This window comes from Lactuca serriola, chromosome 1, assembly GCF_051521515.1.
Source record: "Lactuca serriola cultivar US96UC23 chromosome 1, Lser_US96UC23_V15, whole genome shotgun sequence".
NCBI classification, from domain to species: Eukaryota; Viridiplantae; Streptophyta; class Magnoliopsida; order Asterales; family Asteraceae; genus Lactuca; species Lactuca serriola.
Genome location: NC_136408.1, coordinates 256908288 through 256927855, shown reverse-complemented (window position 1 = coordinate 256927855; position 19568 = coordinate 256908288). Strand labels below are relative to the sequence as shown.

The following is a 19568-nucleotide window of genomic DNA, read 5'->3' as shown; positions in this document are numbered from 1 at the left end:
ATACAATGTGCCAGGAGCCGCCTCTTGGTCTTTCATACATAATGCCTAGGGCTAACCCCTGGGTCTTCTTATAATACATAAACCAAATGGGCCAGCATTAGTGCCTTCGACCCATACAAACAGTGAGGAGACTCACCTCGAATGCTGAAACTTCCTGCAAGAAATCATTAACTACTGCCCTGACAACTCCTTGAGCTATCAATACTAAAATATCACCCAATTAGCAATTGGCTCCCAAACCATGATCCATAGTCCATACTTGGGGGTAAATTGACCATTTTACCCCTGGCCAACAAGATTCATAACTAAGTTCCAAGCCCAAAACTGATAAGGCCCAAAAGTGTAAATTCCATAAAAGCCCACTAATGGCCTAATTTTCCAAATTGGACCCATCTCCTCAAATGGACCTTCCCTTTAAGCCCAAACATATTCTTAGCCCAAAAATATATGATTTCTGATGGTCCACCAAGGCCCAAGGAAGCGAAGTCCAATGAATGGCCCAAACTGAGGCCCACTTGTGCGAAACCCACTCTAACTAAGTACGCAGGGCGTACTCAGCTGTACGTCGCGCGTATTGGGTTCGTGACTTAAAACAAGGGGTTGAAGCCTTTAAATACGAGGCGAACCCTAAATTAATGGGCTTGGGTTGCACAACGTTCCATTCCATGGGGATCTCATATCCACGTCGTGAAGACGTGTTTTTCCCAAAATATCTCTCAGCTTCAAACAACCATAACTTCTTCGTTTGAACTTCATTTTCGACGATCTTTATATGCACACGACATGCCCCACAACCCTGTCTAATTACTTCCGACTTAATACATGTCGAAATAAAACCATGATCAATGCAAGAATTCCGAAATATTATTTTTCCCATTTTAACTTTTGGCTTCAATGCATAATTCGAGAGTTTTAATCACTTAACCAACAGTGTCAACATCTAATAAGGTCTAAACTCTAGTCCCTTGAAGCCCAATGCCCTTTACGTAAACACTGCATGGCCCGCTATCATGAAACTATAAACTTCTCGAAATCGGATGTTACAATTTTTCCCCACTTAAACTGGATTTTGTTCTCGAAATCCGTCTTGGTTAGAATCTGTAAAAACAACGCCATGACATTACATACGTTTTCCTTAACTACTTCATAAAATCGAGGCATCCACAAAGAAGACTTGAGAGACCACTCGAAACCCATCCGATGGCAACAAACAACTCAGTCACTTGCAAATACTCAATTGCAACACTAACTCTTAGGCTTTACCTTGTCGTCAAACCCATACCTCACACCATTTAGAAAATGGTTGTACCAAACATTGAAAGCAATTTTTTTTCCCAACTTAATTCTCGATCTCTCTGAATTTCTATTATCCGCTTCAATTTCATTTCCTTGTACCAAACTATTGACAGAGAAAAAAAATCAGTCTAAGAAGAATCTAATGTCATTATTATTAATCAAATCTCTTTTAAAAACATAAATATTTCTATCAAAAAACATAAAAGCTTAAAATAGATTTCAAATATAGATTTCACTTCAAAATTTGTCTTTCTATTTGATTCTTTTAACAATCTAATATACCAAATCTGCTTAGACTTGTTATTAACTTGTTACAATCTTTGATCATTTTAGAAATTGATTATGAGCAAAAATTAGACGCTAAATTCTTTTTATTTGTTTAAAAAAATATATATTTCCTTCATATTTTAATATTGGAAACTATCAATAACACCTACAAATCCAAAAAAAAAAAAAAAAAAAAAAAAAAAACAAGAGAATTACAAGCCAAAAGAAAATTTTGGTCCGAGAAAAAAAAACACCATCAAAAGTAAGGTTTTAGGAAAAAGAAAAGTTAGAATTTTTTTTGAAAAAAACTGTGAAACAACAGGAACCGAGTAAAATAAGCCAAATCGGGAAAAAATAGAAAAATAAAAGGGATTTTTTAACAATAAAAAAAAAATACAAGTTGTTTAATACAATTAACCCTATAATTGCTTGCAAGTTGAGAGTTTGGATTTTATCTTTGGTTTGTTGTGTGGAATTTTCATGTTATTGAAGAGAATTGTAAATATGTAGAGAATTCAATTAATAAATACTAAAAAGCAAGGGCAATGGTCATGTTTGAAATATTAGAACATGTTAAGTGGTTATAGGTTAACACAGAACACCACAATCGTGTTTTAAAAAAAAAAAAAAAAAAAAACTGGATGATTTTACACAGGCGATAGAAAATGCACCCTGGAAAGAGGATACTCCTTTCCAGATATCCAAACACCCGTCTGCGACCACTGGATGTCCTCCCAATCAAGATTCTCTTCCAACACCTACAACCCAGAAATATCAATTAAAAAAAAAGATTTACTTATTCATTTATTTATTTATTTTTAAAAAAGAAAAATGAATTACCTGTAGATGTTCAGGTGGTAATGGGATGCCGATAGCACGCATGACTGTCTGAGGAAGAGGCTTCTTACATTCAGACCATCTGAAAACATCCACCAAACACCCATCACCACCACCACCCTCTGCTGCTGCTGTCGCTGTCTCCATATCATTTCCTCCTGCTTTCACCATCTTCTCTCCATTGAAGCACAGCTCATACCTTTGACAAAACTCAAAAACTTTTTAACTTTTTTATGATGATGAGACAAAACAAAACAAAACAAAACAAGTATACCTGCGTGTACGGCTTTCCAAGTAGAGAACTTCTCCCTTTTTCAATCTTGCAGACGTAAACAGAGGCTTCTTCAGACCTTTGTCAGCTATCGCACTTATACTATACTTGATCCTTCAATCACATACATACATACACACTTTCACTTTCTTACTTTATTATATATAATATAATATACCATTCTACTTTCAATTTTTTTTTCTTATTACAAACATCTATCACTCAAGTACAACGTATGTTGTCAAGTGGAAGTAGGATGCTTGCTATTACTATAACAAACAAACAAACCAATGAATGTAAGTTGTTGTTTCTTGCATTTATCCAAGATTTGAAAAGTCAACAGTTTGTTTACTTGATTGATAGTACTAATATAATTCATGCATGTTAACACATACCAAGGTTCGTTGCAAAGGTTGTACTGTAATGTAACTTCACGCACAAATCTTTGTTGACGAAGGGCGTTCTACAAAAAAAAAAATACATACATACACCTTTTTTTAATAAAACATATAGATATGAATGATGTAATGTAATTAAAGTAATATTTGAATATACGGACCGAAGCAGCAGCCCTAGTAGTCATTGTGCGTTCCACAACCACAGGAGCAAGAGTGGGCTCCACAGTGGATGTATGTGTAAGACAAGGTTCAAGATCAATTGTCCCACCACCTTTCTGAATAAAACAAAACAAATTTTTTTTTATACTTCCTTGTTTTACCAAAAATAGACTACCAACATACTTTGTTTTTATCCATCCATAACTTGTTACATATTGTTTGAAGCATTAAATTAAAGTAGAAATGGTAAAAGTTGATTGGTATTAAGTAAGTGGTTGTTACTTACCTTGACAATGTAACATCTCTCTACACGAAAACTACAACCAATAGCAGCCCCCCATGCACGAGAACGAACATTGTTTCGCAGTGTAGAAACATAACCTACCAACAATCCATTAACTATTTATTATCTCATACAAAAAAAAAAATCAGCAATATTTGTTTATTATAGCATCATTGTAGTTTGAAAAAAATCTATCATCTAAATTGCACTGCTACAATACAATTAAGTAGATTATTCAAATTTACAATGTCCTAACAAGAAAACTAGACGTAAGATTTCTCAAATTACAATTGAGTAGGTTGCTATTTCTTGCATATAAAATATATATAAAAATACATACAATCTTGTGGAGGAAGTACTCTGACAGTAGCACGTAACTCCTGAATAGCAGGGGGAGGAGGCGATGCAGTTGGGCGGCAGTAGCCTGTGTGCATTAAAACTGGACAACAAAACAAACATACTGTATGTCATAAAGGTTTTTATTTAATATTTATAAAGTTTTTTCAGAAAATATAAACTAGGCATACCTGCAACAAGATCTGAGTCATCCGTGTATATGTCTGTACCCCATAACTGCCCACCTTTAACCTGCAAACCATATTCACTTATTTAGGAACAAAACAAGGACAACATGAACATGATATAAAACAAAATATTACCTGGCGATTTGTAGCAGAAACATGTTCAGCAGGGATACGGATCTCAAGAGTGGGTCCAGTCTGTGTCTGTGACTGTGATTGTGACTGTGAGGTTTCAGACATTTTATCAGGCGCCGATGATTCGTATTCCTTCCATAATTTGATTAATTCTTGCATGCATTCACCAACTCTGTATATCACACTTGACACATCACCTTTCCCTGCAAACATCCATATTGCATTGCTTGCACTTAAACTTAACAACATACATAAAAAATAAAATAAAATAAAATAAAAATACCATTATCATTGTCCTGAGGGCGAGATCTATAACGTGGATCTCTATTTGCAACTTGTGGACTACCCCTAGGTCTAAGCATCCTCTTCCTCTGTTGAACACCATAACTAAAAGCTTCCCTTTCTCCTTCAACATCAACACCATCATCTGAATCTTTTTTGCTTCTTTCCTCTTCAATATCCAACTCCTTCCATGCATCTCCACTTTTCTGTTTCGTTCCTATGTTTTCCTGTTCAACAACATCTTCCTTCTCATTCTCTTTCTCTTTCTCTTTCTCTTTCTCTTTCTCTCTAATTTTATCCTTCTCCTTTTGTACTACTACATCCTTTCTCTCGCTTTCTTTTTCTTCCTTTGTTGGATCTTTCATCTCTTTGTTTGTTTCTCCCCATTCACGCTGCTTCACATCTTTCCTTTTCCTATCTCTCTCAACTTTGTTCTCACTAACACCCTCATGAGCTTCCCCATAATCCTTCTCCTCTGTGGTTGCTATTTCCACTTGTCCATGAGCATTAGTAGCACGTGACACATGCCATGAATCCAGGTTTCCACCTGATCCTGATGTATCCGGATACTTCCATGTCCTGTGGTGCTCTTTCGATTCTTTCCAGTTTATATGACTATTCACTGGATTGTACGCATCCTTATCATTTCTGTAATCAGAGTAACCAATACCATCTCTCTCATACCTACCAACATCTTTATCACTTTTACCACTTTGGCTCTCAATCTTCATAATGTTATCTCTCAATTCAACTCTGTCTTCATGATCAGATTGGGCATGATACATCTGAACCATTGGAGACCTTCTACTATCCATTTCTCGTATTTCAGTTCTAGGGACTTTTGGCATGCGGGAATCCTGCCCAATATCAAAGGAAGAAGGATGATAATCACTGGGAGCTGAAGGATTTGGCGCCTTTGATCCCCCCATTCCAGGATATGTCCCAGAATCATCCTGCGCATGGGGATGAGGATGAGGATGGGGATGAGAATACCTTGAAAGGGAGGAATGACCTCCACTATCTTCATGCGCCCTTTTGTTAGGCGTACCACTCATACTGCTCCTGCAAAATCAATCGATAAACATCACTCATCATTCTTGTCACAGGTCAATTACGAGTTGATGACACACAAATTGGACAAATCGTATGATCGATCAATCACGAAGAAAAAAAATAATAACCTAAATCGTACATCTGCATCCCCTATTGAATGTATCCTCAGATACTACAACAATACCTTGATATACCAGACAGAAGTATCCAAATTCATGAAGATTATAAATAAATACATCAACTTTATATAATGGAAATACATACATTCACGCAAATCAAACTACTAACCACATATACAAACAAACGACACATACCTAACAAGTTCAGATAAAGAAATAGCAGTAACAAATTCAGAGAAATTACGAAATCAATGGCACAATATGGTTGGATGAATTTATTAATGCTTTCGAAAATTTCTATGTTATTTTGGGGATTAGGGTTTACACAAATTTTCGATGCGAGCAATCATATCTTGAAACTATATATAGAGAAAAAGCTAACCGAGAAGTTGAAGCTGAAGCCGAATGAAGAGTGGAATAAATTGGCGAGAAGTTGGATCCAGAAGCTCAAGGGACGGAAGAGTGGGATAAAATGGCGTGACTTGTGAAGTCGAATCCGAATTAAAGGAAAATGTCTGGTTTTAGGCCCAACCGTACCTTAAAACCCCGATCCTTCACTAAGACTTTTTATATATATATATATATATATATATATATATATATATATATATATATATATATATATATATATATATATATATATATATATATATATATATATATATTATGGTGCAGTTTATTTAAAGTAACACAAATTGTCCATTTTGGTATAATGGTTTAATCATTTGAACCGTCTTTATATACGATACTACACTAAAAACCAGTGAATTACACGGATGATAAATTAAAATATTTTATATTAATAAAAACATAATCATTATCTATATATATATATATATATATATATATATATATATATATATATTATGGTGCAGTTTATTTAAAGTAACACAAATTGTCCATTTTGGTATAATGGTTTAATCATTTGAACCGTCTTTATACACGATACTACACTAAAAACCAGTGAATTACACGGATGATAAATTAAAATATTTTATATTAATAAAAACATAATCATTATCATGAATTTGCAAACACTCAGTTGTTTACACATTCCAATGAAAAAACTTCTTTGTTCAAAGATTCCTAAATGTGTATTTCTTTGTTTCAAGATTTTTAAATGTTTACTTTTTTGTTCCAAAATTTCTAAATGTGTAATGTTTTTTTTACTAAATATTTTTCAACTACATGTACTCCGTTAATGTTCGAAATCTTTATATTTTTTTTTATGAAGTAGACTGATATAAATGACAATTTTTAAAAAAAATAGAATGATTTGAACACGAAAGTAAAATGTTATAATTCACATTAAATTAAAAATGCTATAATTAACATACAAATACTATAATTATCATTGAGATAAAATTAAATGATATAATCAACATTATTAGACTAGGATATATGTATTATATTTTGAATATATTTGGAGATAAGGCATGTATATCAGGTCCTAAAATAAAGGATCTCAAATTGTATCTTATATATATCATCAACCAACACAGAAACGGGACACGGAATCTTTTGATACGCTTTTATGGTATAAGAGCGCTCTCCTTGATTTACCCTAATTCTGCCGCCAGTCCTCCTTCTCCTTCTCCCCTGTGATCAGATTTCTTCTTCTTCTTTCCTTTCAACGATCGCAACCTTTAATTAACTACTATGGATAAGCTACATCCAGCAATCACAACAACAAACATCCACAACTTCATCCCTGTAAAACTTGAGATGGAGAACAGTCAATACTCGTCATGGGCTGAACTTTTCAAAATCCATTGTCGAGCATTCGAGGTGCTTGACCACATCATCCCTCCCGCCACACAGCCTTCCTCTTCGAGTACAGAAAAAGCAACAGACAAAGAAGGTGACAAAAGACAAAACCAAAGCAACCACTGATCAACTATGGAATCGTGTGGATGCCATTGTGTTGCAATTGATTTACAACACGATTTCTCATGACCTTTTGCACGTCATTCTTCAACCTGACTCAACAGCAGCCCAAGCTTGGGATTCTCTAGCCAACATCTTTCAGGATAACCACAATACCTGTGCGGTATATCTTGAACAACAATTTAACAATACCCGGCTTGACAGTTTCTCCTATATCACCTCCTACTGCTAGGCACTAAAAGTTCTCTCTGATCAGCTTGCAAACGTTGGCTCTCCTGTCTCAAGTCAGCGACTGGTCTTACAACTTATCTCTGGACTCAATTCTGAATATGATGGGGTTTCCATACTTCTCCAACATACGGTGCCTCTACCAGACTTCTATCAGGCAAGGTCTAAACTAATATTGGAAGAGACACGCAAAGCAAATCAGCAACAACCTGCCACTGCTCTCCATACCACCACCTCTCATATTATATCCGCCCTTCCATCCCCCTCTGAACCATCTCCTCAACCTAATACCCCTCCCTACTCAACAGGGCGTGGCAGGGGTCAAACACGGGGTTGTGGACGCTCTGGTGGGCATGGTCGTTCCGGTGGACTTGGTCGTGGGACTCGTGGACCACATCAACCCTGGTATTATTCTCAGCAGCAACAACCTTGGGGAAATACATTTCAACAACAGCCAATGTGGGGTTGGTCACCGCTAACATGGGCAATTCCTCCATGCCCTTATCTGAACAATCCTCGTCCTTCAGCTCCAAGACAACAGATGGGTGGCCCAGGAATTCTAGGACCGAGACCACCCCAATCAAACTATTCAACATCTGATATCGGTTATGCTCCAACCGATATTGATCAAGCATTGCACACTATGTCGCTTAACCCACTGGACAACAATTGGTACCTTGATTTTGGCACCACATCCCACATGACGAACACACAAGGTAATCTCTCGTCTTCTTTCAACAAGTCTCATTTAAAACATATTATTGTTGGTAATGGCTTCCAAATCCCAATCCAAGGTACTGGTCATTCCACCTTACCAACTCCTTTCCCAACTCTTCAACTAAATCACATTCTTTATGCTCCTAACCTAATTACTAATTTACTTTCTGTCAGGCGTTTAACAACTGACAACAACATATCTATTGAGTTTGATCGTTTCGGTTTTCTTGTAAAGGATTTTCAGACCCGGATACCTATAATTCGATGTAACAACACTGGACCGCTCTACCCTCTCACTTCTCCGCTGCCATCTCAATTCATACCTCCTTCTACTTTTGTTGCTTTGTCTCAAGATGTCTGGCATCATCGTCTCGGACACCCGAATTTAAATTTAATTCGTTTTCTTAAACAAAACAACAGCATTACTTGTGGAAAATTAAAACCTTCGTCTTCTTTATGTCAGTTTTGTGTTTTTGGCAAGCAAGTTAAACTTCCATTTATTGAATCTAGTTCATTTACATGTTCTGCGTTTGATATTATTCATAGTGATATATGGACTTCACCGATTCTAAGTTCGGGTGGTCACCGTTATTACGTTTTATTTTTGGATGATTATACAAACTATCTTTGGACATTTCTAATCTCTCAAAAATCACATGTCTTCTCTACTTCTCTATCCTTCCATGCCCTTGTTAAAACTCAATTTGAATGTACAGTTAAATGCTTACAATGTGACAATGATACTGAGTATAATAACAACGCCTTCCATAAATTTTGCAGTCACAATGGTATGCCTTTCCGCTTCTCCTGTCCCTATACTTCCCCCCAAAATGGTAAGGTGGAACGCAAAATCCATTCTATCAACAATATCATACGCACTCACCTTACCCATTCCTCAGTACCACCTTGTTTTTGGCATCATGCCTTAGAAATGGCTACTTATATTTTGAACATTCTACCTGCCAAAACAAAGAACTTCACCACTCCAACCTATCTTCTCTACAAACGTCATCCTACTTACAATCATCTACGTACCTTTGGTTGCCTATGTTTTCCCCTTCACCCCTCCCCCACCATTCACAAATTCGCCAACCGTTCTTCCCCATGCATTTTTCTAGGGTATCCTTCTAACCATCGGGGGTATAAATGGTTAGACCTCTCATCCAACAAAATAATAATTTCCCGTCACGTAGTCTTTGATGAAACTGTCTTTCCTTTCTCAAAACCACAACCACCACCCTCTTCCTATTAATTCCTCCACATCGACCCTCACCCATCTAGATGGTGCTCTCAACTTCCTCCTACCACAATCACCCCCTTTCCATCTCCTATCCATAACCCAACTCCATCTCATACAACAACTACAACTCACGACAGATCCCCTACCATTCTCACCTATTCACATCGCTCCAAAAAACCAACAGTCCCTTTCCAACCTGTTGATTAGCCCCTGATATGTGCATATTTAGTTCATATTAAGTATAGATTTTTATTCATTTATTAGCTAAATTATTGCATTTTATGGACAAAAGGTACTTGAAAGTGTTTGAATTATATTTTCAGTCCAAAAATGAAGCTCGGAAGCAGAAGGAAGCAGGAGAAGCGGTTGAGAGATCAAGAATGGAATAAAGAAGAAAAACACCAAAAATAACACCTACTCGACGAGTAGGGTCGACTACTCGGCAAGTCTGATCGAAGAATCGAGAAGATAATGACTTGGGATCCCAGAGACTTATCACAATACGGGGACTGAGAGATGGACTCGACGAGTCACCACCTGACTCGACGAGTAGATTCGTATATATAAAGATAACTTCTCAGAACGATGGGAGAGAATTCTGGAACGATTCAGAAGAGTTTAGCTGCGATTGAGAAGGCAGAAAAACCCTAGAAGACGACGAGAGAAGCTAGAATTCAATCCCGAAGAATAATTGAGGCAAAATTTCATCATTCCACTTATTCTTTTGTTTTATCATTATGGTTAAGCAATTTGACTTTGTTTGTTTGCTGTTATTTACTTCAATTATGAGCTAAAACCTTTAGACTTCTGTTTGGGGATACAAAGTTGACAATATGGTTTGATTGATTGGTTGGATTAATTCTAAGTTTGTGAATTTTTGTTATTTTAGCTTGCTAAAGAACCTTGTGTGTGAATAATAATTAATTTTCTGTTAATAGGAAGATAATTGATTAGCATGAACATCTATTGATTATTAACCTCATATGCTATGTGATCACTATGCCATATGTCTAGGATTAATGAATATGAAACTAGAATTAATAAGAAAATTGAGTAAATTCATGTGCAAGCTTGTAAGATGACCATCAAACAAGAAGTTAATTAAAAGAATAAATTAGTTAACTATTGCAAGTCTAACTTAACCCGAATAATTAATCTAGTAAATTTAATTAAATTAGACAACTGGCCACTGTTTAAGTTAGTTTATTTGCTAAGGATTAGGGTAGTGAATACGAATCTAATCACTTGAATCGGTAACCAACGAAAGAATTAATCCATTGCACCATTACCTTGAAATCAACCATAGAATCAACTAAGTTGAACTAAACAGAAGTTCCCTACCATTTATTGAATCTAGTTAGTATTTTTATTTTCTAGTTTTTAAGTAAGTAATAGTTAGTAAGTTTCTAGTCTTGTAAAACTAGATAAAACCCCTACTTATTAATTAAGTTAGATAAAATTAGTTTTTTAATTTTAATTTGCCGTTCCCTGTGATCGATACCCTGCTTATTTAGTTATACCACAATTGATAGGTTCACTGCCTTTTGTGTGTTATTTGATAATTAAAAGTAGGTTTAAAACTAAGTGAGTTTGCACACATCAAGTTTTTGGCGCCGTTGCCGGGGAACGGTTCTAAATTAACATTAAATTCTAGTTTAATCGATCCTTTGTGTGGGATTTATCTTACACAAAGTTATTTAAGAAGCAATTCAGTAAGTAGAATTAGTTTTATTAAAATTTCGTTTTTAGAGTAACTAGAAATTTCTTTTCTGTTTTTGCCTTGAACTCACCGAGTGCACTCGTGCCGACTCGGCGAGTACATCGCTGTTTCAGTTTTAAATTTTTATTTTATTTTTGTTCTTTTTACGCGTTTTCTGTTTTGTTTACAGTTGTTTCATGACCCGAGGATCTGATACACCTCTGGTCCCCCCTCTTGAAGACCCGGAATCCGCGCTAAGGAAGAGCAAGGGCAAAGCCGTTGGAGAATCCGCTTCTTCAAAGAACTCGTCACTCAAAAACCTCAAGTCCGTTTTCAGCAAGAAGAGGAGCAGCAAATCCGGAGCATCCAGTGCCTCTTTGACTATTGAAGACCCAATTCAAGAAGATATCGAATACGAGACCGAGGAAGAAGAAGAACCCACATTCGAGCACGACTCCGAGTTTGAAGACGATTTAGTCATCACTATGGCTAATATCGATGAAGTCCCCATGGGGGAATGGAAGAAGAGGATGCGCGATGACACCGGCCCGGGACTTGTGCAGCCCGCAATTCCCGCAACCGCCACTTTCGAACTAAAAGGCCATATTCTCGCTCAACTCAAGGAGATTCCTTTTATGGGAAGGATCACGAAGACACCTACAAGCACTTGGACGAAGTGAATGATGTGGCCGACTACTTCAATGTACCGAATGTCCCCCGTGAGACCCAGCTTCTTCGCATGCTCCCAGTCACGTTCAAAGGGGCTGCAAAGGATTGGTTAAAGTCACTTCCTCCCGGATCAGTCACCACATGGGCCAAGATGAAAGAGGAGTTCATTGATCACTTTTGTCCGCCCTCCAAAATAGCCAAGCTAAAGAAAGCAATTGCCAACTTCGAGCAACAGCCCGAAGAATCTCTTTATGAAGCATGGGAAAGATACAAGAGTTTGCTTAGAAATTTCCCACATCATGACCTTAATAGCCAACAAGAGGTCTCCATTTTCTACGATGGAGTCAATGTCACCACAAGGCAATTGCTAGATTCTCAAGGTCCGCTCACGAAGAAGGAGCCCCCGGTAATCAAGGAGCTAATTGAAGAATTCTCTAAGCACTCTAGAGAATACCAAAATCCAAGAAACGAAGTAAGTCGGGGAGTAGTGAACACGACAAATGATAGCATAGCGGCGGTGATAGCTAAGCTTGATAGTCTTGATAGAAGAATGACAAAAATGGATCAAACAATCCATGCTATGAGGGTGGGATGTGAAAATTGTAGAGGGCCCCATCTCACCAAGGATTGTGATGTGGATGAGAATGGAAATAAGAAAGCTCAAGTCTTCTATTCAAGTGGCGATCGATAAGACGAAAATTGGCGAAAACCTAAGAAGGAATGGCTCCCATACGAAGAGTATAAGAAGGCTAAGGAGGAAAAATACAAGCAGAAGGAGAGGGGACTATATCAAAGAGAAGAACCGGTAGAAAAGAAAGCTGATTTGGAAGAAATGTTCACTAGATTCATAGTCGCGTCCGAAAAGAGACACAATGATCACGATGCTGCAATACATGAGACCAGAGACATGCTAAGGAATCAGCAAGTATCCATCCTCAACATTGAGAAACAGCTGGGACAGCTTGCACACCAAGTGAACGAAAGAAGACCGGGTCAACTTGCAAGTAATGCCGAAACCAATCCGAGAATGGAGAATGTGAGTGCAGTGACCTCCAGTAAAGAAGAAATTTTCACAGATGCACAAGGGATCTCCAAAAGGAAGACAGAAAGGGCAGAAGAGTCGACTCTAGCAAAACCCGATCTGACTCGCCGAGTCCCTCTAATGGACTCGACGAGTCCGTGCGTGAATGATAAAACTGTCAGTCCTTTAAAGCCATATAATCCTCTTTTGCCATACCCAATTAAAGCCATGCCTGCAGAAAAAGTTGAAGCATATAGAACCTTCATGAAGCATGTTAAAGCCTTACAAGTTAATATGCCATTTATGGAAACAATGCTCCAAACACCAAAATACTTCAACTTGCTAAAAGGTCTTTTTGCTGCTAGGAAAGATTTGGCTGAAGTCGCGGAGGTACTATTGAGTGAGCTGCCCGAAAAGAAAGGCGATCCGGGGAATATTAAAATTCCATGCCAGTTTGGTGATAAAGTTGTCACCCAAGCATTGACCGACTCGGGTGCAAGCATCAATCTGATGCCTTTATCTTTCTTTAAGAGGTTGAATTTACCAGAGCCAAGACCGGTAAATATGAAGATCCATTTGGCAGACAAGACAATAATTCATCCACAAGGCGTTTGTGAGGATCTCCTTATTAAAGTAGACAAGTTTATATTTCCGGTAGACTTTGTGGTGGTTGACATGGAAGAAGACCCCAAAATTCCAATCATATTGGGGAGGTCATTTTTAAACACCGCATGTGCCTTAATTGATGTATGCGAGTCTACATTAACATTGAGGGTGGGTGATGAGTCTGTAATATTCAAAGCTATGCCAGAAGCCAAGCAAGAGGAGGAAAGAAAAGAAAACATCTCATTGATCCATTTGGATGATGAGATATTACAAAAAGAACTTGAACTTTTGCAAAAAGAAGATCCAACCAAGTTTCTGCTACATTCTGGAGAGGATGGAGATGTTAACAAGGACTTGGAGGAGATAGAAAAGCTACTGGAAGAAGCCGACTCAGAAAACAACCAAGAAATGGTGGAATACGATCAGACTCGCCGAGTCACTTTACTAGACTCGACGAGTCCAGTCGAATTTGATAATAACTTGGACGGTTTGGATCTGCTGGTTGCTAGTCCTCTGTATAATCTGGATTTGGAAATTTTTCCTCATTCTTTAGGAGAACAAACAGAAAAAGAAGACATGGATACGGAAGTTCAACACACTTATATAGCATGTCTTAATGCAATTACACTTGAAGATGGGGTGAGCACAGAGAAAGAAGAGGAGGCAAAAGAAAGGAGGGTGGAAGCTGATCAACCATTCATTACCAAACCTAGAGCACGCACCTTCACAAAATACGAAGTAATTCAGTTTGAAGGAAAAGAAGTGCAAAAGAAGGTGAAAACGCATGGGGTAAAGAAGAAAAAGAGGAGAATGGAAGCCCAAGCAGCTGAGGATGATGCTGTGAAAAAGAAGAGAGAGGAAGCAAAACGGGCTTACAAAAAGAAGATTCACGCTTACAAAACGAAGTACAAACCACAAAAGACTAGGCATGTATTCCCGATGCTGGAAGATGACGAAACGTAGACGGGAAGGAGTCCAACTAACGACTCCTTAAAAAGAAGCGCTTGGCGGGAGGCAACCCGTTATTTAGAGTTTGCTTTCTTTTACTTTTTTTTAGTTTTGTTTGCAATTTTTCCTTCGTTTTTAGATTTTTAATTCTCCAATTCGTCGGACATGTCTGCTTGAGAGTGTGCATGGGCTAAGTGTGGGGTGAAATGATTTTTTTTAAATAAATGACAAAAATTTTAAAAAAATTATGAATTTTTTGCAAGAGACTCGCCGACTCTGACCGTGACTCGACGAGTCCATATAGATTTCAGAAAAAAATTGACATCGCGACTAGACTCGCCGAGTAGGACTCCGACTCGACGAGTCGGTATTATTTATTGTCACAACTGGAAATTTTGTGTCTTGTAAACTATACATTCAAGCTAATGTGAATCAAAAACTTCAATCAAATACATCATACAAGTACTACAAATAGTCATCAAACAATTAGAAACCCTAGAAGTTCTTACTTAGGTCCATTTTGGACTAGAACTTCCTTATTGGACCTAATGGACCAATAAACTTCCAATTTGACTATCTTGGGTTTAGAACTCTTAAATGGGCTCTAATTGGACCCACATCTATTTGTTTCAACATTTTGGGCTATGTTGGACCTAGAATGAAAAGAATTAAAAGCCTTGATACATGAATAACCTAAACTAGTCCAATAAAAATATGAAAATCCTACCACATTTCTTTAGACTTAAAACATACTCAAGATTAACACTAATGTTGGGCTTAGGGGCAAAGGCCCAAATTTTTCCTTTTCTTTCCAAATTCTCGGCCCAAATGCACAAGCCCAAGAGGATGGAAGAGTTGACTTGTTGTGCCACATCATTGTTATCCAAAGGACTTCCATGCAAAATATCTCACATACCTCCATGCACATCACTTCAAAATCACTTCTCTTCTCTCCTCCCTCTCACTCTCGGCCGAAACACACACACACATTCACAAATCTCTCACAAATTCTCTCTAGATCACTCAAGAACACTCCTTCCTCCCCACTCCAAAAATCTCGAAAATTAGGAGCTTTCAAGAGGATCTTGCAAGTTAATCATCATCTTAGGTAAGTTTTTACTTATATATATGATCTAGCTATTTCATTCCATCAAAAACCTCTTCTAAATCTATTCCAAATTGTGATCATACACCTTAGAAGTCACCAAACTCGAGATCTACCAAGGAAGGGTGCTAAGGCCGAAAATCACTTCATTTTCCTTCCATTTTCTTTGCAAAACCGAGCCCCCACACCCAAGGTGAGCTTCATACCCCTATTTTCTGTTTTCATGAGTTTTGTGGGGGGGGGGGGGGGAATACAAGTGAAAGTGTAGATCTATATGTGTTTTGTATGCCTTGTATGATTTCCATGCTTACATGTATGCTTTTGTGTGCTATAATGTTGGATCTAGCCATAAAACCCCTCAAAACCGAGATATATCTTATGTTAAATGATTTTAGCTTCAAATGTATTTCTACATACCAAGTGTTTCAAGAAAAATAGCTAAGTGGTTTAGTAACAATTTTCTTTGGGCTAAAAACACAAATTTAGGGCCTAAAATGTGAAAAATACAAAATTAAGGGCCCAAATTGACATATCACGAATTCTGAGGGATGAAGTGTGTCAAAACAGTTTCAATAAAACAATTTCTGGAAATATACTCATTTAGAGGATTAAAAATATAAATTTCAAGCTTAATGGGCTAAAAATGAAAATTTCGGCCCAATGAGGCCCATTATGCGAATTTTTCTGTTTTGGAGGGCCAAAACTGTGATTTTCTGTAAAACAGTGGACCATAAGTGATTCAAGTCCTTTTCAAAGGTTTAAAATGCTTTTTAAATTAAAAAGGACCAAAGTTGCAAAAATTTTACAATTTGGGCCAAAATTGTCAAACTTGCGAAAAAGAAGGGTTATAACCGAGAAAACTGAAATTTCAGGGACTTAAGCTGTTTTCTATGAAAAATATGCTGGAAAATATTTATTTCAAAAATTTTTTGTGTTAAAATGTCAAGAAAATTGATTTAAGGACCAAACCGGAAAGTATTTGAATAAAGGGTTGAAAAAGTAAATTTTACAAACAAGGAGGGGCTGAAAACAGAAAATTTTCAAGACTAATTCAATACATGCAATTTGACCAAATAATGGTACCGCGACTATCGACAAAATACAATACATTACAACACCAAAAGTCGTTGTTAAACGAATTGGTTCGGTCTCGAACCAATAAAAATCCGAAACTACTAACACGACGACACTACGATACTACAACACTACGATTCATACAACTAACGATTTGGAATTCATTATACATGCGAATGTGCACAGACGTCTACGCACTATCTTTGGGCCCCACAAGTGTAAAATCTTGTTCGTTGAGCCTAGCTAGCCCGACGACCTGATCTTAAGGCCCAAAGACTTCAATCTTACGAAGTGTTGGGTTTTACCGATCCGACACGACGTAACCGGACTTTCAATGGCTTGTAGACTACTGGTCCCCAAGGGTCCTTTAGTGTCGCTAGTAGAGTCTGCCTTTTATGCGAGGCGGGTCTGGGACCCCTCGTACCTTTTTATCCCCAACCGGCTAATGGAGTCATCGAGGCCTTCGTGTCCTCTTTCTCTTCGGATGTGGGACTACACGTAGTCAGGGCGGTTGGATAACGTGATTAGTACGGACGACGCCTACGGGATCGTTAGTATTGCTATAGACGAGTCGTTTGTGTAACGCGTGTTTGTAGCAGATAATCATAATCCAATGTCGTCTGGTAATGATAACTTCATGCGTTGCAATGGTTTCAATGTAAATTCATGGAATTCAAAGAATTAGGAAAACATCGGGTTTTCCTAGGGTTTTTCAATACATACAGATTCGAAATACATACAACTTCAATGCACAATTTTTACAAGTATAGAAACAAACAAGCATACTTATGGATCTTCACAAACGTTTTCAAAAGCTTCTCTTTTCAGAAAATATCGGATTTTCTGGTGGTTTTCAAACGATACGAAACATTGTTTTTCAAATACAATTTATGAACTCACCAACATTTCATATGTTGACGTTTTTCAAAATACTTGTATTCTCAGGGAACCAGTGAATCAAAGGAAATCATATTCAGTGATGGCTTGCAGTTTATTTATGTACGAATCGAACAATCTATTTTGGGAATGTAATGTTTAAACAATGTACTTCATGTAAACTCTACTGGTTGTACTATATGAATGCATGGTGACGAATGTTGTTACGTTTCATATATATTCAATGTTATGGTATTCAATTGAGTCACGACAGCCCCCAAACGTTTCCGCCGCCTGGTTTGGGGGTGTGACAGGTTGGTATCAGAGCTTTGTTTATAGTGAACTAGCATGTCGAGCCACACATTGATATGCAACTATAAACCAAAAAGAGGGACTAACAGAACTCTAAACAAAACAAGTAAATAAAACACGCTTGCTTGCATTAGGGATAAGAACCTAACGCCGAATCAAACACAATAATGCTGGTATCTCGGTTAATTCGGGACTGTTCTTAGTGATACCAAGGAGTGAATGTAGCCTGATCAACTACATTCTCTCCAAAGTAAAACTAACACACGTCTTGATGAGATCGGGATAGCTAGGGAACCTAAAACTAAACCCTTATCACCAAAAAGAGAACGTCTGTTTAGTCTGCAATAGTGGGAGAGGCATAGGATGATATTAGTGAACTCTTACGTGTTTTGCTATGTGTTGCGAATCTATGATTGTATGCTAAATGATAGAAGTACTTAAGTTCGTGCCATACACCTAGTCAGTAGGACCACGACCTCACGGAAACCACGTACACTCAACATCTTTCCGTTTCATGACAAGAAGATGCCTCGCCGAGCTACTCGCGGAAATCCCGAACCAACCCCGCCCGAAGTTGACACCACTGCTTTCCAGGCAGCCGTGTCTGCTGCGGTCACAGCAGCTATGACACAACTCCATCAGGGGAATAATGGAGGAGGCAACGGGCAAGGGGCAGGAAGTTCGAACAACGGGATGAATCAAGGACCTACCAAAACATGTACCTACAAGGACTTCACAAACGCCAAACCACGAACTTTCAACGGCACTGGAGGAGTGATCACTCTGAAGCGATGGATCGAGAAGGTAGAGTCGGTATTCGAGATATGCGATTACCCCGAGCAGATGAAAGTGAAGTTCGCGGCCTGCACTTTCGTGGACCAAGCACTCACTTAGTGGAACGGACACGTGGAAGCTATGACGCTCCCTGTCGCCAACTCTATCCCCTGGGCAGAAATGAAAGAAATGTTAATGGCTGAGTACTGCCCTCGAGGCGAAATACAAAGGATGGAGCAGGAACTATGGAACCTCACGGTGCAGAATGCGAACATCGACGCCTACATCTCGAGATTCAGCGAATTATGTTTATTGTGCCCGGGTATGATCACGTCGGAAGGAAAGAAGGTTGAACGATTCATATGGGGACTGACATCCCCCATTCAAGGAAATGTGATAGCTGCGAACCCTGAAACGTTTGACAGTGCGAAGAGATTGGCCAAGAGGTTGTACGATCATAACAACAAAAGGGGTGAGAAGCCAGTAGAGACTGAGAAGAAAAATGAGGGTGATGGCAGGAGAGGGAAGAACCCCAAGAGGAAGGGGCGTCAGGGCCCCGAGACCTCTAAAAGGCAGCAAACAGTGGCAGTTAACGCTGTCACCGCACCGGTTCCAGCCACACCACATGCTCCAGCCTCAGCTGCTTCAAATGCTTCAAGACCCTACTCTGGTAATCTTCCCAGTTGCAATAAGTGCGGCCTCCACCATCACGGAGAATGCAGGGAACTCCATTGCACCAGTTGCAATCGAAGGGGACACACTGCAAGGTTCTGCAGGACGTACCCTCCTAG

At 38.3% G+C, this 19568-nt stretch overlaps 1 protein-coding gene and 1 non-coding gene across 2 annotated transcripts; both read right to left on the bottom strand.

Moving 5' to 3' along the window:
- Positions 1-2059: 2059 nt before the first annotated feature.
- Positions 2060-5837, bottom strand: LOC145050777 (zinc finger CCCH domain protein). The gene is made up of 11 exons (XM_078998975.1): positions 5817-5837; positions 4451-5511; positions 4171-4370; positions 4039-4099; positions 3852-3950; positions 3515-3609; positions 3231-3344; positions 3067-3134; positions 2675-2785; positions 2404-2599; positions 2060-2321 (listed from the first exon to the last, which is right to left on the bottom strand). Exons 2-11 carry the CDS (start codon positions 5502-5504, stop codon positions 2211-2213), a joined length of 2109 nt encoding a protein of 702 aa, XP_078855101.1. The 5' UTR covers positions 5505-5511; positions 5817-5837; the 3' UTR covers positions 2060-2210.
- Positions 5838-12260: 6423 nt separating this feature from the next.
- On the bottom strand, positions 12261-12367 carry LOC145080759 (small nucleolar RNA R71). Its single transcript, XR_013695345.1, has one exon. It is a non-coding gene; the product is annotated as a small nucleolar RNA R71 (small nucleolar RNA).
- Between the last annotated feature and the right edge of the window lie 7201 nt (positions 12368-19568).

Bases quoted from the DNA above. Each gene is read 5' to 3' on its own strand.
- LOC145050777 (XM_078998975.1), bottom strand. From the start codon at position 5,504: ATGAGTGGTACGCCTAACAAAAGGGCGCATGAAGATAGTGGAGGTCAT. The intron at 3,345-3,514 runs GTAAGTAACAAC...TGTTTTATTCAG, and splicing joins AGAGATGTTACATTGTCAAG to AAAGGTGGTGGGACAATTGA. The intron at 3,135-3,230 runs GTCCGTATATTC...TTTTTTTTGTAG, and splicing joins CTACTAGGGCTGCTGCTTCG to AACGCCCTTCGTCAACAAAG.